Source organism: Malassezia japonica, chromosome 5 (assembly GCF_029542785.1).
Source record: "Malassezia japonica chromosome 5, complete sequence".
In the NCBI taxonomy this organism is placed as follows: domain Eukaryota; kingdom Fungi; phylum Basidiomycota; class Malasseziomycetes; order Malasseziales; family Malasseziaceae; genus Malassezia; species Malassezia japonica.
The window spans coordinates 669496-690869 of NC_083374.1; the positions used below are offsets into that span (position 1 = coordinate 669496).

The 21374-nt window shown below is 58.0% G+C and overlaps 8 protein-coding genes across 8 annotated transcripts; 4 read left to right on the plus strand and 4 right to left on the minus strand.

Moving 5' to 3' along the window:
* Positions 1 to 1102: 1102 nt before the first annotated feature.
* Positions 1103 to 4701, plus strand: LAP2 (leukotriene-A4 hydrolase; the record flags this gene model as incomplete). Its single annotated transcript, XM_060267047.1, has 7 exons — positions 1103 to 2854; positions 2885 to 2990; positions 3013 to 3044; positions 3169 to 3456; positions 3479 to 4073; positions 4096 to 4368; positions 4439 to 4701. The coding sequence occupies 7 exons, from the start codon at positions 1103 to 1105 to the stop codon at positions 4699 to 4701; spliced, it is 3309 nt and encodes a 1102-aa protein (XP_060123030.1).
* A 2373-nt stretch (positions 4702 to 7074) lies between these two features.
* Positions 7075 to 9243, minus strand: LYS4_2 (homoaconitate hydratase; the record flags this gene model as incomplete). The annotated part of the gene is made up of 1 exon (XM_060267048.1): positions 7075 to 9243. One exon carries the CDS (start codon positions 9241 to 9243, stop codon positions 7075 to 7077), a length of 2169 nt encoding a protein of 722 aa, XP_060123031.1.
* Positions 9244 to 9381: 138 nt separating this feature from the next.
* ILV5 (ketol-acid reductoisomerase (NADP(+))) lies at positions 9382 to 10581 on the plus strand (the record flags this gene model as incomplete). The annotated part of the gene is made up of 1 exon (XM_060267049.1): positions 9382 to 10581. One exon carries the CDS (start codon positions 9382 to 9384, stop codon positions 10579 to 10581), a length of 1200 nt encoding a protein of 399 aa, XP_060123032.1.
* A 4252-nt stretch (positions 10582 to 14833) lies between these two features.
* Positions 14834 to 15014, plus strand: LSM5 (RNA-binding protein lsm5; the record flags this gene model as incomplete). The annotated part of the gene is made up of 2 exons (XM_060267050.1): positions 14834 to 14960; positions 14986 to 15014. The coding sequence occupies 2 exons, from the start codon at positions 14834 to 14836 to the stop codon at positions 15012 to 15014; spliced, it is 156 nt and encodes a 51-aa protein (XP_060123033.1).
* Positions 15015 to 15489: 475 nt separating this feature from the next.
* On the minus strand, positions 15490 to 18355 carry MJAP1_003123 (dolichyl-P-Glc:Glc1Man9GlcNAc2-PP-dolichol alpha-1,3-glucosyltransferase; the record flags this gene model as incomplete). Its single annotated transcript, XM_060267051.1, has 5 exons — positions 15490 to 16728; positions 16751 to 17180; positions 17207 to 17429; positions 17454 to 18106; positions 18225 to 18355. The coding sequence occupies 5 exons, from the start codon at positions 18353 to 18355 to the stop codon at positions 15490 to 15492; spliced, it is 2676 nt and encodes an 891-aa protein (XP_060123034.1).
* Positions 18356 to 18543: 188 nt separating this feature from the next.
* Positions 18544 to 19526, minus strand: MJAP1_003124 (uncharacterized protein; the record flags this gene model as incomplete). The annotated part of the gene is made up of 4 exons (XM_060267052.1): positions 18544 to 18847; positions 18871 to 19020; positions 19044 to 19341; positions 19364 to 19526. The coding sequence occupies 4 exons, from the start codon at positions 19524 to 19526 to the stop codon at positions 18544 to 18546; spliced, it is 915 nt and encodes a 304-aa protein (XP_060123035.1).
* Positions 19527 to 19557: 31 nt separating this feature from the next.
* MJAP1_003125 (uncharacterized protein) lies at positions 19558 to 20301 on the plus strand (the record flags this gene model as incomplete). Its single annotated transcript, XM_060267053.1, has 3 exons — positions 19558 to 19571; positions 19594 to 19610; positions 19634 to 20301. The coding sequence occupies 3 exons, from the start codon at positions 19558 to 19560 to the stop codon at positions 20299 to 20301; spliced, it is 699 nt and encodes a 232-aa protein (XP_060123036.1).
* A 508-nt stretch (positions 20302 to 20809) lies between these two features.
* On the minus strand, positions 20810 to 21278 carry RPL31 (60S ribosomal protein L31; the record flags this gene model as incomplete). Its single annotated transcript, XM_060267054.1, has 3 exons — positions 20810 to 21127; positions 21177 to 21190; positions 21227 to 21278. The coding sequence occupies 3 exons, from the start codon at positions 21276 to 21278 to the stop codon at positions 20810 to 20812; spliced, it is 384 nt and encodes a 127-aa protein (XP_060123037.1).
* Positions 21279 to 21374: the final 96 nt, after the last annotated feature.

Consider the following 21374-nt stretch of genomic DNA (forward strand, 5'->3'; position numbering starts at 1 on the left):
TCGAGGGGGCTGCAGACCCATCTCGGACCACTCTTTGGCAGAATACTCAATTTTGGTGTCGAGTGGACACCGTTTCTGACGCTTTGCACACACACGGAGCGCGCACAGCTCACGGTAACTTTTCTTGGCATCGTCAGGAAGGGGCAGCGGCTCGCGAATATGGGGACTGCGTGAGGTGGGCGGCGTACCGTGAATTTGCGGTCTCTTCTTTCGAAAAAGAGAACGTATCGTCAAATCCGAGGTCGTGTGGTCCTTCGAGGAGTAGGTCCAGGCCTTGGTGCATGACCGGAGAAGGAAAGTCGATGGAAGCCAGCGACGAATCGGCAACGCGCGTGTCCACTTCAGGCAGTGGTGTCAAGGGCGGCATTACGGGATCCATCGTAGGAGGCGCCTTGCACGCCCATCGAGGATTGATACATGGCTCCCAGGCAACACCGATGGGATCGTACGCGAGGGCCGTTGCGTCGCCTTGAGGCCACGTGAACGGGCTCTCTCCTCGCGTCTCGAGCATCTGCTCAAGCTGCGCAGCTGTTGTTCGCACCTCGTCCTGAACGTGTCCTACCCTCTTGTTCCATTCGCGCATAGCGCGTCGGGCGTCTTTGATCCACGCTTCCAGCTAGGTTAGCGTGAGGACGTACCTGAATTTGAAATAGGCGTGTAGCCCCAAGCATCATAAAACTGCTTTGTACGAGCATCCGAGGGGTCGTGGAAATTTGTGCAACGATGCTAGGTGAGGAAGACGACGTACCACACCTGTACGAGGTCCACACGCAATACATCCGATCGTTTCAAGCGGACGTGCGCCGAGTCTGGGCCGAGTGTCGCGGCGACCCTGCGTAAGAAGCGATACCTACCAAACACAGTGGGCACTACGGCTTGCCGACATGCCGTTCATTTCCCCTACATCGCGCTATATACCCTCCTGCGGCTCGGGCCGACGGCGGACCGAGCCGCACGGTCGTGCCCAAGATGCTTACGTGATCACTTTGCGCTTTGACGGATGCTACGATCTCTGGCGCGTGCCTTGTCGTCGATCAACTGTGTGCGCACGAGAGCGAGCCTTCCGGTGGCCTCACGCCCTGATCTACTGATGAGTGAAAAAATGTGGACGCCGCCTGCGCCGGATGCTGTTCCGGCACCCGTGCAGGGCAAGATCCGCGATATCCATTCGCTGGCCAACTTTAACGAGCTGTGCCCCGAGCACATGCACCTCGACTGGACGGTCGACTGGGACAAGAAGCGTATCCACGGAACGGTTACGCACACCCTGCGCGTCCTCCAGGAGGGTACGACGCATGCTACCTTTGACACGTCGTACCTCAAGATCGGTGACGTGCTCGTCGACGGCAAGCCGGCCGATAGCGTCGAACTGCAGCCGCGCCGCAATGCGCTGGGCGAGCCGCTGGTGATTGGCTTTGGTGCGCGTTCTGCGGATGCCAAGGTCACGGTGCAGATCGCCTACTCGACCACCGACGAGTGCACCGCGCTCGGCTGGCTGGCCAAGGAGCAGACGCACGCCAAAAAGCTTCCCTTCCTCTACTCGCAGTGCCAGGCGATCCACGGCCGTTCGCTGCTTCCCTGCATGGACACTCCGAGCCGCAAGGTGACGTACACGGCTTCGGTCACGTCGACCATCCCCGTGCTCATGTCGGCCCTGCAGAACGGCGAGCCGAAGGACGTCGAGGAGGGCGGCAAGGTGTACAAGTTCAAGCAGCCTGTCGCCATTCCCAGCTACCTGGTCGCGATCGTGGGTGGCGAACTGACCTTCCGCTCGCTTGGTCCCCGCACCGGTGTCTGGGCCGAGCCGCCGGATGCCGATGCCGTTCAGTGGGAGTTTGAGGCGGACGCCGAGCGCTTCCTGGAGCAAGCCGAGAAGCTTGTGTCGCCCTACTCGTGGACGCGCTACGACAGTGTCGTGCTCCCCCCGTCGTTCCCGTACGGTGGCATGGAGAATGCAAACCTCACCACGCTCACGCCGAGCCTGGTGTGTGGCGACCGCAGCGCGACCGATGTGCTTCTGCACGAGCTGTGCCACTCGTGGAGCGGAAACCTCACCTCGTGTGTGAACTGGGAGTCGTTCTGGCTTAACGAGGGCTGGACGGTCTACCTCGAGCGCCTGCTCCTCCAAAAGGTACACGGCGAGGAGGAGGGACCTGCCCACCGTGGTTTCTCGTACATCATCGGTGCGCGTGGCCTAAAGGATGCGCTGGCCGGTTTCTCCGGCACGCCTCGCTTCCAGCGCCTGATGCCCGAGTACGAGGAGGGCGAGGACCCGGACGATGCTTTTAGCACCATCCCCTACGACAAGGGCTCCAACTTCCTCCTGCACTTGGAGCGCGTCGTCGGTGGTCTGGACGTGTTCGTGCCGTACGTCAAGGCGTACTTCCACGCGTTTTACAACCGCGCAGTGAGCACGGAGCAGTGGAAGGAGCACCTCTTTGCGTACTACTCGGGCAACCCCGAGATTATTGCCAAGCTTGAGCAGGTTGACTGGAATGGCTGGCTCCACGGCGAGGGCCTCGACCTGCCGGTGCGCATGGAGTACGACGACACGCTTGCGCGTGACGCCTACAAGCTTGCCGACCGCTGGGTCAAGGCTGTGGACCAATCCAAGTCGCGCGCTGAGGTGGCCGACAAGTTTGGACCGCAAGACATGGAGGGCTGGAATGCGAACCAAAAGGTCGTCTTCCTCGAGGCTCTGCACAGTGATAAGGCCTTGCCGAAGTTTGCGATCGAGTGGCTCGACGAGGCGTACGAGCTGGCGGGCGCGGCTAACAGCGAGGTGAACCTGCGCTTCTTTGAGCTCGCGCTTGCGGCGAAGAACAGCGGTTATGAGGAGCGCGCGGCCGAATGGGTGCGTTTCTTTTCTTTTCTTCTGACACAGGTCTCGACGCAGGGTCGTATGAAGTACTGCCGTGCGATCTACAAGGCGCTCTACAAGGCGAACCCCGAGCTGGCTCGCAAGACGTTCAAGGAACACAAGAGCTTCTGTATGTATTTCTACTAACCCAGACCATCCGATTGCGGCGGCGATGATTACCAAGGTGAGTACAGAGTGTGCGCGGCATTGCGGCACAGGGACTGCGGTCGCCTGGACAGATACCAACACGCAGCGCGATCTCAGGACCTTGAGCTGTAGCGAATTAGTTCGAATTCTGACAAATCTAGGACATGGAGCGCACCGACGCTCCAACGAAAACGCCGATTCTGGCTGTGGTCGGCAGCACAGGCGCAGGCAAGTCGCAGCTCGCTGTCGAGATGGCAGAATACGTGAAACGGTCTGGCGACGCAGAGATTGTCTCGGCAGACAGCATGCAGACCTACGAGGGTCTGGACGTGATTACCAACAAGGCAGCGCCGGAGGAGATGCGCGATATACCCCACCACCTCATGAGCTTCCTCGAGCCGGGGCACGAGTACGACATTACCCAGTTCATGTCTGATGCAACGCGTCTGGTACGTTTCAAAGCTAACGCAGTGCGAGGACATGCAGCGCAAAGAGACAGTGCCGGTGCTCGTGGGCGGCACGACGTACTATATCCAGCACCTCCTTTTTCCTGGTCGCCTCGTCTCTGCCAGCGAGAGCGAGATGCCGGAACAAAAGGAGAACAAAGAGCTCGAGGCAGAGGTCGCGCGCCTCCCTGATACTCAGCGTGCTTTGTGGGAGGCACTCGATGCGCCAAACGCCAATGCGACGCCGCCTGTCGAGTCGCCCGAGCTCTGGGCGCTACTCAACGCTCTGGACCCCGAGAGTGCAAGCCGCTGGCACTATCGAGACCACCGCAAGGTGTACCGTAGCCTGCGCATCCTCAAGGACACGGGCACACGCCAGTCCGAGTGGGTGCATGCGCAGGACGCATCCAGCGGAGAGGAAGCGTCGCCGCCGTCGTTTGGCGAGCGCCGCCTTTTTTTCTGGGTCTGGAGCGAGCGGAGCGTGCTATGCGAGCGCCTAGATGCGCGTATCGGCAAGATGGTTGAGCGCGGTTTGCTGGACGAGATTCGCACGCTGCGTGCGATTGCGAGCCAGGCACGCGATCCTGTGGACTACACGCGCGGCATCTACCAGGCTATCGGTACGTTGCGAGACTGACGCAGGATACAAAGAGTTTGATGCCTACCTTTCGCACTGCGACGCGGGAGGCGAGGGGGAGCGAGGCAAAGCACTGTTCCACGACGCAATTGCGCAGATGCAGGTGGCGACGCGGCGTTATGCCAAGCGCCAGACGTCGTGGATCCGTAACCAGCTCTTGCCGGAAATCCACCGCGCTCAGGAAAAAGGCGAGGAAGTGTACATCTACGTCCTGGATGCGAGCGACCCCTCGCAATGGGACGACCGCGTGCACAAGCCTGCAGAGGCCATCACACAAGGTACGTTTTACTTCTTATACAGCCTTTCTTGCTCATGAGCCAATGCCTGACCCAGTGTCAGTGTGCCCAGCAGCGACCGAGCTGCTTGCTGGTGCGAAGCGGACGCAAGGCTCTTTGGAGCGCAACCAGATGTACACGTGTGATGTGTGCACGAGCGACCCCGAGCGCCCGTTCCGGGTGCGTGAGAACGAGCGGGAGAAGCACCTGCAGTCCCGCACGCACCGCTACGCGCTCAAGCGCAGGACACGTCAAACGTGGATTGCCGAGCACAAGGAGCATGGCGAGCAGACACGCAAAGAACGTGAGGCACAGCGCAAAGAATCTACACAATAGCTACGAGCCTTTTCAAGCTAGATATTCGCCATAGACACACAACAGGCCAAGTCGCAGCCGAGGCTGCATGCATACCCTACAATACTTTGAATCGCATACGACTTTTGCTGCAGCAGTTCCAAGCACGTCCTGTGCTGCCACTGTTCTTCTTCCATCGCTTGCACCAGCTCCATGTCGAGACGAGATACGGATTGGACCACCTTGTTTAGCTCGCCCCACGCATCAAACAGGCAGGTGTGGCGGCGCGTGTAGATCTTGTTGTGCAGGACGCGCATCGAGTACTTGCACCCATGTACATCGGCCTGTAGGGTATCCACAAAGAAGGCTTCGTGCTTGATGCTGGTGGTGATATCTTGCTCTCGCAATTCAATGTAGTAGAGCGCCGTACGTAGCACTTCATTGACGTAGTGCAAGCGGTGCGAGCATGGTTGATTGCATTCATCGGTATCTTCGTTTGTTTCCTCGGCATCTTTGGCATGTAGGACGTTTGGGGCGGTCAAAGACATGACCGAGACACGCGCATGACCAAGGACCCTGTCCATCTGCCTGATTTCATCCATGCGTTCGTCAAAAGCGTGCTGGAGTTGGATTTTTTTGGTGGCATTCCTGTTGCGGAGGACTCGGCATCGAACGTGAATATCCTGACACCATTCCTTGATCTCCCCACAGCACGAGTCGTCCACAATACACACAATGGCAGGGTCCGACATTTCCATAGCAGGAGAAAGAAATGGGTGCCGCGCTCGCTCTGCCGCGTTTTTTAAAACAGCACGACGTAGGCCGTGCTTGCCGTGCTCGCTTTCGAGCGCATAGAACCTACAGAGAGCAGTGAGTCCCTTGCCGCACCCCCGCTTGCGGGGCAGTCTATGCGTACCTCGCCGGAAAAGGGGCGTGCACGGTCCTCATCCAATGCAACACTTTCGTGCATAAGTAAGCACCTTGCAGGACCCTGCTTTTTTGTGTCGACACCACATCACCAACTTTGTCCTTTGTCCTACGTACCTATACAGCCTGTGTCGCGTCAATTTCAATCGTGGGCACAATGCTGGCCATAAACTTGAGGAAAATGACCAAGTACTGATCCACGCGTACACCCCCCGTATCCTGGGGCGGCGTGGCCTTGGCCGTGCCCCATACACGACGCAGCGCGCTTGTCCACGGCGCCTGGTCCTTGTCGTTGGTTGTGTCGAGGGGTGGGCTATCCGGGGGCGAGTCCTGTTCACGGTACTGCCCGCTGTCATTCATGCGCTGGATCATCTTGCGCATCATGCTCGCATGTTTGCACGGGTGGATACTGGCGACATGCACCGACAGGTTGCGGGGCGAATGTGGTGCTTCGCTGCGTGATGCAAGTAGGCTATCCATCGCCCCTGCACCGGGGCTGCCGTGGGGAAACGGCTCGATGGTTACCGTCTTGAAGGCATAGTCTGAAGCCACATCCTCAAAGATCTGGTTCGGCTGCAGCGGCAGCCCATTCTCGTCGTATCCGATGAGCCACATACGGGGCGTCTGATAGTACTTGTCGTACGTGATCATGCAATCGTAGGTCCGTACAGCAACGAGGGGTGAGGAGTGAGGCGAATGCAGTGGCCCGAGACTGTCGCCCAAGGAGGGATTGAACTGGGCAGGGTCCTCCTTCTCTTGGAGTCCTTGCGCAAAGCCGCTCAGGCCGTCGGCGTCTTCAAATTCGTCAAAATCGGGGATGCTGCCGACGCCATTGGACACCGGCGCTTGAAAACTGCTTCTCCGCGAGCTTGCGCGGCTCTCGCTCAGCGAAAACTTGGCCAAGCGATTGGACAGCTCGCGGTGCGGCGGGTCGTCCAAAGTTGACTGCCGTGTCGACCGTGGCGAGCGGGCAGCGAATGGATCGTCTGGGTGAGATGCAGCACGTACTTCCGGTATGCGTCAGGATCCAGTCCTCGCTATCGTCTGCATCGCCTTCCAAGTGCAGCACCTGCTCGGTATCGTCCGAGGTTCCTCCAAATCTGCGCGCCTCGCGCTCCAAGCGCGATAGACTCGTGGTGCTGCTGGGCGACGATATCAGACGGCTGCGCCGTCTCTTTTCGCGCAGTTGACTCACACGTCGAAAACACGGCACACCTTTGCTTATGAGGAACTGTTTGTCTTTGGGAAGGTACTCGCGCGCCTTGGACGACTCGCCCGCCGACCACTGCCACGTAGGGAACTTGTACGACAAGAAGTCGCCCGCAGCGACGAATTCCTCCGGCGTGATACGCCCATGCTCCTTAAACTTGGATTCCCGTAGGACGGGCGCGAGATAGTCGCGCACCGCCCAGAACCGGGTCTGCACCGCATTCATGCTGGTGGTCCAAGCGGAATAACGCCATTGTGTACGAATGTGGAGTCCACGTGCTACAAACGCTCGGCTACCCAATTCTCCATGCCGCCAGCGACATAGATCTCCTGGATGGAGCGGCCAATGCCAGCAGGGCGCGTCGTGTACTTGGACACGGTGCCGTTCGCATGGCGCAGCTCCACCTCACCGGTACGGCTGTCGAGGCGGAGCGAGGCGCCGTCGAGCAGCACGCTAATCTCGCCCTCCTTCTTGCTGCCTTGGCCACGTACGCCGTCGCGACCAAACTCGGTCGTGAGGTCCTCGACCAGTTCGGGGCACTGCAGGCAGATTAGGCCGTTATTGATGGCATTGCGCTTGAACACGTCGCTGAACGAGCCGGCAAGTACAACAGGCACACCCGCGTACTTCAGCGCCGTAGCGGCTTGCTCACGCGACGAGCCCGTGCCAAAGTTGTAGCCCGACACGAGCACTACGCCAGGCTGCGAGTTGGGTTGCGTGGCCTCGTTCAAGAGGCGCTTGCGTTCCTGCGCGACGACGCCGGCAAATGCAGGGTCGTAGTTCTCCATCACCACCTCGGCTTGCTTCTCAGGCGTAATGTCGTCCTGGTAGGTATATTTGCCGGGGTAGAGCGCGTCGGTGTTGAGGTTGTCCTGCGGCGCAAAGATGAGCGTGCCCGAGAACGACTCGGGGAATGCGGGGTCCAGCGTCGTGGTCGGCGCAGCAGCCGCGGGCGCAGCGGGCGCCGCCGGCGTGTCGACCACGCTCAGCGTCGGCGTCGCGGGCTCGGTGGGGGGGCGCAGCGACTCGGGCGCGCAGATGCGACCCTCGGCGGCGCTCGCAGCGACGACCGAGGGCGATGCAAGGTAGGCGAGGGCGTTCGGGCTGCCCATGCGACCCTTGTAGTTGCGGTTCGTGGCAGAAATGCCCACCTCGCCATCTTCGAGCAGACCAACACCGAGGCCAATGCAAGGGCCGCAGCCGGCGGGCAGGGGACGCGCACCGGCCGCAAGGAGCGCACCCCAGTCGCCCGAGTTCTCCGCCTCTTGCTGCGCGATGGACGAGGCAGCGCCGAGATAGAACTCTACTCCCGGCGCCACTTTGCGACCCTTGAGGACGGCAGCCGCGGCGGCAATGTCGGACGCGCGCGAGTTGACGCACGACACGAGGTATGCCTTTTGGATAGGAATGTTTTGCTTCTCGAGCTCGGCGAGCGGCGTCGAGACCTTGACACTGTTCGGGCCCGAGACATGGGGCGACAGCGTGCTGAGGTCCAGACGCAGGTGCTTGGTGTACACTGCGTCCGGGTCCGACGCAAAGCGCTCGCGCTCCAGCTCCGCGAGACGGTTCCAGTTCAGACGCGGGTGCGTGTCGGAGCGCTTCGGCGCACTGCCAACGTGAAAGCTGAGCTTGTCCATCTTGCGCAGCAGCTGCTCGTACCACGACAAGGTCGTGTCGTCTACAGGGAACACGCCGGCCAGTGCACCCCACTCGGTGGTCATGTTGGAGATCGCGAGACGCTCGTCAACAGACAGCGCCGAGACGCCCGAGCCGGTAAACTCGATCGCGCCGTTCAGCACTTCGTCCTTGTTAAAGTAGCCACACAGCGCCACGATCACGTCCTTGCCGGTAACGCCAGGGCGCAGCGCACCAGTGAGCTCGACCTTGATCATGGGCGGGATCTGCCACCAGGTCTTGCCTGTCGCCCAGATCGCAGCAGCGTCCGTGCGGACGATCGGCGTGCCGACAGCGCCCACACCGCCATACATGTTCGAGTGTGAGTCAGAGGCGACGACCAGAGACTGGGGGAACGCATATCCCTCTTCCACGAGCACCTGGTGGCCAATGCCACGGCCGGCGGGGTAAAAGTCGACACCCTTTTCGCGCGCAAAGGCCTCGATGCGGCTGTACTTTTCGAGGTTCTTGGTGCTCTTGTTCTGCACGTCGTGGTCCAGCGTGAACACGACCTGGTCTGTGTTGCGGATCTGCGTCGCGCCGATCGACTTGAACTTGCTAATGACCGGTCCGGTGTTGTCGTGCGTCATGACCGTCGCCGGCTCGATGGAGACATAATCGCCCGACTTGACCTTCACGGTGGGGTCCCAGTCAACAGCGTACTTTTGAACGACCTTTTCAATGTAGGATTGCGGTGTGCCCTTTGCAGCATTGGCAAAGCCGCGCACGGAGCGTGCCTGCATGCCCCGCACACTACGCAAGAACATTAGCATGGCAAAATCGTTCAAGGCGCTCCGGCGCGTGGGCATTGGGTTATTTGTCAGCGTCGGCCGTGACTCATTATCTTCGGCCGAGAGAGAAACGCCGAAGTCCGGCTCCGCTGCGCTTTTCGGATCTTCTTATCCCCTACAATGCGTGCTTGTGCTATCCCCCGCAACGGCCTGCGCGCCGCTACGCGCGCCGCTTCGCGCCAGACCCCCGCCCGCTCCATGAGCGTTCTTGCCGCTCGTGCCCCGCGCCCGGCTACTGCCCGCACCGCCGCTGTGCCCGCCATGGTCCGCGGCTACAAGACGCTTGACTTTGCCGGCACCCCCGAGAAGGTGTACGAGCGTGCTGACTGGCCCCTCGAGAAGCTCCAGGACTACTTCAAGAACGACACCTTCGCTCTGCTCGGCTACGGTTCGCAGGGTCACGGTCAGGGTCTCAACCTCCGTGACAACGGCCTGAACGTCATCATCGGTGTCCGCAAGGACGGCGAGTCCTGGCGCCAGGCGCAAGAGGACGGTTGGGTCCCGGGAAAGAACCTCTTCAGCGTTGAGGAGGCTGCTACCAAGGGTACCATCCTCATGAACCTCCTCTCGGACGCGGCCCAGACCTCGACCTGGTCCGAGCTGCAGAAGTTCGTCACCAAGGGCAAGACTCTCTACTTCTCGCACGGTTTCTCGATCGTGTACAAGGACCAGACCGGCGTCGTCCCCCCTAAGGACGTCGACGTGATCCTCTGTGCCCCTAAGGGTTCGGGCCGCACCGTCCGCACCCTCTTCAAGGAGGGCCGTGGTATCAACTCCTCCGTCGCCGTCTTCCAGGACGTGACCGGCAAGGCCCTCGAGAAGGCCGTTGCCATGGGCATTGCCGTCGGCTCGGGCTACGTCTATGAGACCACCTTTGAGAAGGAGGTGTACTCGGACCTGTACGGTGAGCGTGGCTGCCTCATGGGCGGTATCCAGGGTATGTTCAAGGCCCAGTACGACGTGCTCCGTGCCAACGGCCACTCGCCGTCGGAGGCTTTCAACGAGACCTGCGAGGAGGCCCTTGAGTCGCTCTACCCGCTTGTTGCCCAGAACGGTATGGACTACATGTACAAGGCCTGCTCGACCACCGCCCGCCGCGGTGCCCTGGACTGGGCCCCCGAGTTCGAGAAGGCCTGCAAGCCCGTGTTTGAGCGCCTTTACCAGTCGGTTCGCGACGGTAGCGAGACTCGCCGCACCCTCGAGTTCGCTTCGCGCCCTACCTACCGCAAGGACTTTGACAAGGAGACGGACGCCATCGCCGACCAGGAAATGTGGCGCGTCGGCCACGTTGTCCGTAGCCTGCGCCCCAACCGCAAGTAAATGCGCGGCGAGCGATAGAATCTGATAAATGCACGTGTCGTATAGGCAAAAATCGCAGATTAACATAAACATAATTTAGGCATGCGGGGAAAGAATAATTTAGACACCAGGCAGTACGCAGCTTTACAGTGTGGGGGGTGATGGTGCAATGTCTTGATTATGGGGTAGAAGCGCTTGCGATTTCTATTCAATTTCTTCTTCCCCTTCAATCCAGTGCTAGAGTGCGTTAACAATATCGCCACTATCCCTTTAGTATTTCTACATGCATCCAGAGAGTATTTGTAGATGTCGAAGGTTAGCAAATGTCACTTTATGCACCGTAAGGGGAACACGAAGCAAGTTACTCTGGTTTGGAACAAAAATGGCTTCCAAGTTTTGTCTGTAATTCCTCGCTTAGAGATACCACCGTAGCAAGCATTCCAATGATTTCCTTTGTTGGCTTTTTAACACACCCAGTGCTGTTGGTCAAGGTCGCTTCGTTACAGTCGCTTACATCAAGCAAGAACTCAATGCATCCCAATTGAGATTTTTATAGACTTCCATAACACTTCCATTTTGTTGATTGTTTGAAGGAGACAGTGAATAACTCTAAGTTCAGAAGGAAGACTGCCACAAGCATTTGTTATGATGGACTGGAGTTCATTAGGCGCATTACCATCTCAAGCTGCATCGATGAGTTCAGAACCAACGCTGGAGGCCTCTTCAAAGCAAGCTTCTTTCTTTGGCATCGCAGTGTGGCTGTTCTTTACGCTGTATACGGCATCCGGGGAGCTTTGGACCAATAGTAACCCGTCAAAACCAGTCTTAAATGCAAGGTCCCGCCTGGATTTCCCCGTGAGCGTCACAGTCAGGATTGAGCGGTTATTGAATTTCATTTCTAAAGAAATCCGCAATGGCGTAACTTCTTCGTGGTTACATTCTACCAAATGTTTTCCAGCACAGGAGGCTCATTGCAACTATCCTGCACCATTTCCATATCTGTAGAGGATACCTTGGTTGGCAGCCTATATATTGCGTTCGTTTTGGGCTGTGTGTTTTTATTTTATTTTATTTTTCCTCCAGAACTATCTACCTATCCCACTTCTGACATTAAGAAACACTTGATAATCTAGCTGATGTCTATAATTCTTGTCTTGTCAGTCTCTCCAGCCTGTTTTATCACTTCGATGGAGCATTGTTCAAAGTCGAAGGAGTTCTTGTAATAACACTTCCGTCAATAATGGACCGACATACATAAAAATTAAAACCGGATTTAATTTCCTAGCATTGTGGTTCAGCCATACTTGAGGAAAATAGAGCAAGAGGAAGATTATAGGTGGGGTGAGGGAGAGGAGTAACGGGGGGGGGGGCAGTATATATAGGTTTGATTTTTGTCGTTCGTTTTGGGGATGTGGGGTGCCTACATGTAATCATCAATATGAATCTTGTTACATTTTAGGTGTGGCACTGTCTCGAGCATGTGACGATAGTGCTGCGATGAGATTGATGACAGGCACACAAACTCTTCGAAAATTACAAAACCCAAGACGGCTACCATTTTTAAGGGTGGTTTACTTTTAGGATCCTCAGTACTTAGAACAAATTGTACTATACCCCTGCTTTGGTTCTTATCTTGAATATAAATGTATATCATTTTCTACTTTAAAGTGTTGTGACAACCCCCTCTGCTGAGCGCCATTTAACTGAGCGTGTTGCACTATGTAAAGTGGGAATCAGTATGAGAAATTTAGAATCGATCGGCTATTGAACAGCTTTGCATACCTCTATTGTTCGATATAAACAGCAGTTTCGAATGCCATCCAATGAAGGGTTCACTAGTGATCGATGTGCGTTGGATAACGCGACGAGCAAAGTCCACGTGGCTGCTGCTACCATTTTGCGCGCCACGTGGGAGTTCGACTCCATTCTTGAAAATAGTCCGAATTATTCGTTTTCGCACCATAACGAAACAACGATCTATAGGCCTCCACATTGACCAGCACGCTATGGCTTGGGGTGCATTTCCCTATACAGCTGCAATGGCTGCTGGCGCCTGCCCACGTAATGCGCGGTAGTATTGTGTTCAACGACCCATGCATTAACCTTGCCGTATGCAACAGATGAAAGAGCAGACTTCATGACAATCGCGCTTTGGGCACCGCCATAAGCCTTGCTTATACCCGTGTCAATGACCAAAATCTTGTCGTCCTTGCACCGCCTTCGGATCCCGGAAAAGTGAGGTGTATGTCCCATTACCATCCGATAAGACCCGAGGCCGTGCAAGGCATCCTGCACCAAAGCACATGCAGTAGTCTCGTCGTCTGTAGCGTACCCACGGTACCAAAACGGTCCATCGGAGCTCCATAGCGCAAGCTCTGGCTTGGTAATGTTGTTCGGTAGGTCATACTCTTCGGAAGGGCTTGACAGAGCCTTGAGAAGGAGCGAATGTCCAAGGTCATTGATGGCGTCTGTACCGATATTGGCCCAGTGAGGCGTAATTCCGCCGTGAACAAAAGTAATTGAGCTGTTTGTTACCCAGTCGTCAACAATGCCACGCGCAGCCTTTGGAAGGAGTGCGACATTTGCCGTCACATTGTAATAGTCGAGCCATTCCTTTCCAAGCCACCCATCAATCGACATGGCCCGGCGGCGTCCCGCTTCGCCACCGAACGAATCAATGTCACCATTAGTAACATAGCGCCAGTCGTGCAAAGCATTCATCATTTCATGGTTGCCCAGCAAGTTAATGACTTGTCCGCCTGCCTTGGCGCTCTGTTCGCGCAGCGACTGGTACAACGTGTACAACTTGATCGTGTCATCACCACGATCAACTGTGTCACCTGTGCTCACCAGGATATCCTTCCCAGCGATCCACTTGGTCGAGTCTGGTGCAATGACACCTGTGTTGCGCAGGACGGCAAGTGCGTGGTCATAGTCGCCATGAAGATCTGCGACGCCAATGATGCGACGCTCAAACAACAGCGTCTCTTTATTCTCCGTCGAAGATGGAGCAAGCAGCCAAAAATAGGCGCCGACTAGCACCACAGCCAGCGCACCGATCCGGCGCAAGGAAGGCATAGACGGTCCGAGCGGTGAACCTCCACATTACAAACCGAACCAGCTACGGAGTCCTTGGTCAGCCGGCTTCTTCCAAGGATGGACGTAATAAACCCTGTTGAGCACTCTTGCTGGTTCACCCAGTTGGTGTGCACTAATACGGTGGTATGCTGCCCAGTACCTGTCATAAACCTTGGATCCATCATTGGACTGGGTCCATCCGGCGCCTAACTCGGACTCGAACACAAGCGCGCTCTGTTTTCCTCCATAGACACTGCTGATCCCCGTGTCAATGAGGATTCCAGTGCCGTTACAGCGCTTGACGATGCCGTCCATCTGGGGAGTGTGTCCCATGACCATATGATCATATCCCAGCGTGTCGAGCGCAGTCTTTATGGTAGGACAAGCCGTTTCGTTCTTCTCCAGGGCGTAGCCGCGGTACCGAAAGGGCCCGCTTCTCTCCCATAACGAGCGCTCCTCGTCAGTGGTATTGGCTGGTAGCGCTCCCGATGAATTAGGGTCTGCAAGCGCTTTGGAGAGCAAGGAGTGACCCAGCGCATTGATAGTGTCCGTACCAATGGCAGCCCACTCGGGCGTGATTCCTCCGTGGACAAAGACCGCCGCGTCCATAGGGCCGTATTTGCATGCCTCCTTCGGAAGCAGCCGGACTGAAGCGGTGACATTATAATGGTGAAGCCATTCTTTACCCAGCCATCCGTCGGTGGAGATAGCCTTGCGGCGCGCCTCGGCGCCTCCAAATGATTCAATGTCACCCGGCGCAACGTAGCTCCAGTCGTGCATAGCATTCATCATTTCATGGTTGCCGAGGAGCGTGATCACCTGACCACCCATCTTGGCGCTCTGCTCGCGGAGCGACTGGAAGAGCTGGTATACTTTGACGGTATCATTTCCACGATCGACTGTATCGCCTGTGCTGACGAGAATGTCTTTCCCTGCGATCCAATCTGTGGTGTTCGTCCCGATGATGTCCGTGTGACGGAGGATTGCGAGAGCATGGTCGTAGTCACCGTGCAAGTCTCCAATTGCGACAATGCGACGCGCGAAATGCGGATCGGGCGTGCGCTCGACAAAGTATATGCCGAGCAGCACGATCGCTAAAGTCACTACGGACCCGAGCAGGGTCATGGGGGTCTGAGCGCGGACACACACCTCCATCACATCTCCACTTTGCAGTGCACACCTCCATTCATACACGATGGCCGGCGCTTCGACAATCCTGCCGCTGGAGCTGGTGGACCGCTGCATTGGCAGCAGCATCTGGGTCGTGATGAAGACGCAGCGTGAGTTTGTGGGAACTCTGCTGGGCTTTGACGACTACGTCAGTACGTACCAACCGCGCTCACACAGACATGGTGCTCGAAGACGTCACGGAATAGTAGGTCGCCCGCTTGACTGACCGCAGCGAGGGCACGCCGGAGGGCTACAAGAAGACGAAGCTGTCCAAGACGCTGCTTAATGGCAACAATATTTGCGCGGTACGTAAGAGTATCGGCTCATTTCAGCTGATTCCGGGCGGCGAGGGCCCTGAAGCGTAAAAGCGCCCGGTGGATCTGGACGCACTCGTGTGCACAGCGGTGTATTAGTATAGAGTGCACGCGCTACGTGCCATCGAACTGTGCACTTGGCTATGGAACCCATAGCATTTAATCGAATGGTTATGCCATGCCGAGTCTATGCAGACACGTGCCGAAGCCCACGACTTGGCCGACGAGGACGTCGGTTTGTGACAGGCTCAAGGCGCAGGGACGATGCCCGTCCAGCCCAGCGTCAGCAATGGGGATGCCATTCGCAAGTTTGATCGCGCTTTTGGCTCTCTTCCCGCTACACACAATGAGACCAAGGACGATTGCACTACTTGCTATTGCCGTTGCGCCATGTCATGTACGGCAACCGCATCTGCGCCGACTGCTCTGTACGTGCGCGGGCCGAGCGGCGCGTCTCCACCACTGGCTCGCGCCAGCCCAGCGCGATGTCATCGTTACGCTTCCGCATGCCCCCCTCGATGTAGTCACGGTACTTGAGGAGCTGAGCTTTGAGTGCGTTCTCACGCACGCCCTTGATGCGGAGCCAAGCAATCAGCTCCTCGATCTGCTCGGGCTTTGTGTAGACATTCCACTCGCCCAGCTCTGCATCCGGCTGTATCTGCAGCTCGGATGCGCGGCGTTGTGTCAAGGCATGCGAGCCGCCGGAGTAGCCCTTGCAGAGGTCGTTCCATTCGCGCATGCTTGCTGCCTGGACAAAGACGCGGCCGGTTTGGTAGAGCACGCTGCCGCTGCTTCCCGCAAGCGATGCCGTGCCGATGCCATCCACCCAGTAGTAGCGGTTCAAGAAGCGGTCCTTGCCTAGCGGGCGCAGGCGAGGAATCATGGCGTACCGCCTAAACTCGCGGTCAATAGCCTCTTCGCGGCGCGCAAGCCGCAGATCTTCGTCTTCCATACGCTTGCGCTCGGCATTGATCTGCTTCGACTCGCGCTGCTGCTCCTTGGCCTTGGCAAGTTCGGCCGCCATGCGAGCCTGCTCGGCGTCACGCTGCAGCGCCTTTTCACGCAGTGATTCCTGGCGCGAGCCAAACAAGCGCTTGTAGCGCTCCGAACCTGCGTCCGATGCGAACGAATCGTTCGAGTCGCTGCCCTCGCTGCCCTCTTCGTCATCGTCCGATGCAAGCTCGTCCTGCTCCGAGTCCGAGTCGGAGTCCGAGTTGGACTCGGGGTCTTGCTCCATCGGCGTGACCTGCTCCTCCTCTTCAGGCACGGGCGACTCATCCTGCTTCTTGATGCCATCGAGCTCGTGGCGTTGCTCCTGTGTGCGTTTGCGTACACGGATGAGCTCCAGGCGCTCCTTGCGCAGCTCGGTCAAGTGGTTTTCACACTCTTCGTAGTACGTCTTGACGTTGCGTGTCACGACCGCGAGCTGGCACAGGAACAAGAGGATCTGGATCTTGTCCGCGAGTGGGAGGTGGGGATAGCGCTCGGCAGCCGTCTTGTACGTATGCGCGAGGTAGACGCCGTCCTCGACGGCCTCGTCGTGCTCTACGCCCGTCAAGAGCGAGAGGATGGCGTACATCCGCGGAAGCGATTCCGGCGTGGCGCGCTGCGTTAGCCAAGGTACGTACGTGCGAGAGGCAGCCCACCAAATGGTTCTCCCAGCCTGCGCGGTGGTCGTCGGCGTGCAAAATTTTCTTCTCCCAACCCCGCCCGATGGAGTGCGCAGCATCCATGACACTCTTCTCCGGCGACTCGTCCAAGTCGTCGGGCTCGCTAATATCACTGCTCATGTCTCCATCGTCCTCTGCTGCCGGCTCCTGGGGGTGGGGCGAGGCGGTTTGACTCGCAACTGCGGCGGCTTGGATCTGCAGCGCCTGCTTTTTCTTGGCATCAATTGCGGCAGGAGCGAGGTCGCGCGAGTGAGCGCCGTCGCGCACGATCGCATTGAGGACCACGCCGTGCATCTCGGAGAGAAGCACGCAAGTCGGGTCGTGCGTGGGATGCCGCAGGGCACCCTCAAAGTCGTCCCAGGCGATGGCCGAGATACCGAGCGGTTTTCTGTGTGAGATAGGCAAGTGACGTACCCAAGCGACAGGAAGAAGTAGTACACCATCATGTACGGCTCAAAGTGGTCCTGCGGCACGCCCAGCAGTTCAGGCCCATCGAGCTCTGGGCGCTGAGCGCGTTTCGAGAGCTCGCCGGGCGTCTCTGCACTGAGCTCCTGCTCAGTGATGGTGTCCAAGAGCAGATCCTCGCACGGAAACTTGAGCGGCTTCTTTTCCGTCTTGTCTTCCTCGCGTTTGCGATCTGGGTGAGAACAGCGGCACGTACCTTTGCGCTCGTCACGCGCCTTGCGCCGTGCTACCGACGCGTCGCCGTCGAGGAGCTTGCGGCGTTTCGAAAGCTTGCCCTCCTTGATATCCTCGTTCCTCTGCATGATCTCCTCCGTGGGTTCCAGGGGAATATCAAAGCGCCGCGCCAGGTTCTCGCGCACGAACCATGGGCTCCCTACCTGCGGATCGCGCACGACACAGTCGCGCAGGTACTTGCGCATGATCGACTTGGAAAAGACCAGGCGATCGCGGGAGAGCACCTTGGCGCGTGCCTCCATGATGCTCCCTGTGAACATCCCTTCGTTGTCCACGAGCTGGATGGAGTAGAGGTATTCAGCGGGGTTGTCGAGACGCGCCGCGTCCTCCTGCGAGAGCCACAGCTGCGTGCCGACCTCGTGCTCGTACTGCGCAGGCGCGCCGCCGTCTGCAGGGCGGGGCGGGAAGACCTCCTTGACCAGAGCATGGTATCGATCGCCATCCACTTCGACCAGGACGGTTTCATCCTTGAAGAAGCGGTCCTTGAACCGCTCGGCCACCAGTTCCACCAAATTGTCCAGGCGGCCGGTGACTTGGAACTGCACAGCACGCAGAACAGGTGCGCGGAGGGCATCGGGGAAGCGTTTTTGGATCGCAAGCGCGTGCTGCGCCTCGCTCTGTGCGGCTTCGAAGAAAGTCAGGTTGGACTTTCCCGAGAGCTCACACTGAAAAATACGCTGGTGATAATAGCTCAAACGCGCTGCGTAATTTCTGGATTAGCGTCACAACATACTCATAGTCGGCAAACACCTCGCCTGTCGCGGCCAAGTAAAAGACGTTGGGATTCTGTCCCTTCTCTGTTGCACTGACAAGCGCGTCGGGCAGCCCTAAGGGGAGCACCGGCTTCCGCTTCACAAATGGCATCCCGTCGCTCGGTGAGCAGAGACCTCCCCACTGCGGACGATGTATAAATTCGCAGCAAACGTGCCTGCGGCAGAATTCGGTGCCCGTCTACAATGCACCTCTTTCGGCACGCCTCGCGCGTAGGTGACGCGCGTTTACTTCCTATACTTGCACCGTGCGCCATCGAAATCGGGCCGTGTCGGCCGAAACTACAACTTGGCCGGAGGGCCGTCCAGAAAGTGGGTGAGGGGACGGACCCAGGCCGACTGGAGGTCAAAGTAGTCGAACCACATGTGCCCAAAGGCTTCCGCATCGCCCTGGACAGAGGGAATGTGGCGCTTGGCCTGCGGAATGTTTTCCTCGAGGATCTTGGCCTCGCCATAGTCGACCATCCGGTCATACTTGCCGTGGATAATGAGCACAGGGAGCGTGCGGGGAAGTCTTTGCAAGCCCTCGCGCGCATCAAACTGCGCAATGGCGCCAGCCTGCTGCGCAATGACCATCTGGGGGCGGCTGTCATTAGGGCGAAGACGTACCGCGTGCCGAGCGCCAAGTCGATGCGCTCACTGGCGCGCTTCGCGAGCGGACCGTCGGGACCGATCGCCGCGTCGTGGTACTGCATCTTGATCATGAATTCAGTCACGGCGCGGTTCCGCTCCTCGCGGCTCATACCTTTACCAGTGGGACTGCGTCAGAATGGTGAACATACATGTTCTTCGGCTTGAACTCGCTCTTGGGCATCTTGGCAAAGGTCGCCGAGAGCACAACATGTCGCACTTCCACGCCATCAATCACCACGCCGCCCTCGACGGGCTTCGCATCGGGGTGTGTCACGACCGCCTGGACGACCAGGCCGCCCATCGAGAAGCCCAGCAAGTCGACCTTTTGGAAGCGCAGATGACGGAGCAGAGCAAGCACATCGTCCGCCATCATATCGATCGTGTAGTCCTCCTCTTCGTTCTCGGACATGTGTGATGCGCCAATGCCGCGGTGATCCAGGAGGACAACTGGGTGAGTCGGGGTGCATACCTTTGCGCGTCTGCGAGATGCTCTGCGCGAGCTCCTCCCAGTCCTGCATGATGGCGCTCATGCCATTCACCAGCACAAGGGGGAGGTGCGCATCGCTCGTGCCGTACACACGGTACCCGATCCGTGCGCCGTCTTTCGTGCCAAACACCTGGGGTTCCGCCATCAGGGATGTGGAGAAGTGGCGACCGACGACGATGGACGCTTCTGAGTACGTGCCCTGGCTGACCTAGACTCCGGACGTATGAGTGTGCGTAGACGTGACTAACGCAGTCCAGCTGAGCCAGGTGGATGCCGCGCTCCAGGCGGAGCCGGAAAATGAGGAGCTGCAGTCGCTGCGGGCCGAATTGGCCAACCTCATCGAGCTGACCAAGTCGGCCACCGCGCAGGCCGAGGCGCCCATGCCAAGTGCGCCGGCACCCGAGAGCACACAGACCTTTCGTACTGGTGACGAGGTCATGGCGCGGCACCAGGCGGACGGAAAATGGTACCCTGCGCGCATTGCGTCGGTGGCAGGTACGGCAGAGAGTGCCGTGTACTCGATCATCTATACCAAGACACGCACGACCGAGATGCTGCATGCTCCTGACCTGCGCATCCGCAAAGTCGATCCCAACGCACCCCAGCCGAGTCATGCCAAGACGGTCAAGGCACAGGCGCAGCGCATGATGACGAACGACGAGCGCGCACGCGAGCGCGAGCGCAAAAAGGCCAAGAAGGAGAAGAAGATGCGGCGCGAAGCAGAGAAGGACAAGGTGCACGACGACAAGAAGATGGCGTGGCAAAAGTTTGCTGCGAAAGGCGTCAACAAGGGATACCCTATGGGGGGCCGCAAGACGGACGATACCACGATGGTCGGTGTGTCGGGAGGCAGCCGCATGACACCGAATCCGCAGCGCACGCGGCATGTGTTTGGTCCGGGCGCGAATGGCGAGGAGTAGGTGCTCGAGGCAGAGTGTATAGCAGAAAAAGATACCTTATGGCCGAAGGATGCGCTTTGTGGCTCACGGTGTACCCCTGAGGGTCATTGTCTGCCGCATATGGCAGTCGTGCCGAGTTTCCGTGGCGTGTAGACTAGTGATACGGTGCAAAAAGTGCCGAGGCAAGATGGGCACTGCTCATTGCTGCCTACATGGTCGTCTTTTTCTGCATGGCAGCACAGCATACACCTAGTCCTGCCGCCCTCTTGGAGCCCATCCAATTCCTGACATGATCCTCGCTCGCATCGTGTCCAGCAAGCGCTACGTCTCTGACTGTATCCCCTCGTAATGTCGCTCCTTTCCCCCTTCAATCCAACTGACGTCTGCTCTCGATAGTCAGAAGAAGCCATGCCATTCACACAGCAAGCAGCATTCTACTACTGCCTGCCCTCATCTGCGCTAGCAATATAGTTTCATTTTGGGTTAACAGAAGAGAATGAGGTCGTGACAACAAGCACAACGCTTATCCTTACTCGTCCTGCTCAATGACAACGGTCTGGAGGCCGTGGAAGTTGGTAATGCCCAGCACCGGGGTGGCGTAAGTGTAGAGCTTCTCCTTGGCATCCTCGTCGTCGTTACGCTTGCGCTCGAGGCGCACGCGGATACGGCGGGGGGCGTCCTTGACACCGAGCTTCCAAACCTCCTGGTTGAGCTTGGGGTCGACGCGGACGTCCTGGGTGCCCATGGTCTTCTGGGCGAACTTGATCACCTCCTTAACACCCTTCGGCGCGCGCTTCTTGAAAGCGGTGTCGTGGATACGCTTGTGCAGGTTGATGGTGTACTCACGCTGTAAGGTTAGTATTCTGTTCTTTTTACGCCGGTGCTGAAATACTCACAGTCACCACATCGTCTAATGGTTAGCAATGATACACGCAATGGTACGTACTCAGGGCCGAGCGGGTCTTCTTGCCCTTCTGGGACTTGTCCGTGGGAGCCATGATGTATGTCGTGGATGGCACGTACAGAAGAAAGAGTGCACGGCTGGGTCGAGCCCTAGCCCTGCAACATGCCCCCAGCCTAGTAGGTTGAATGAG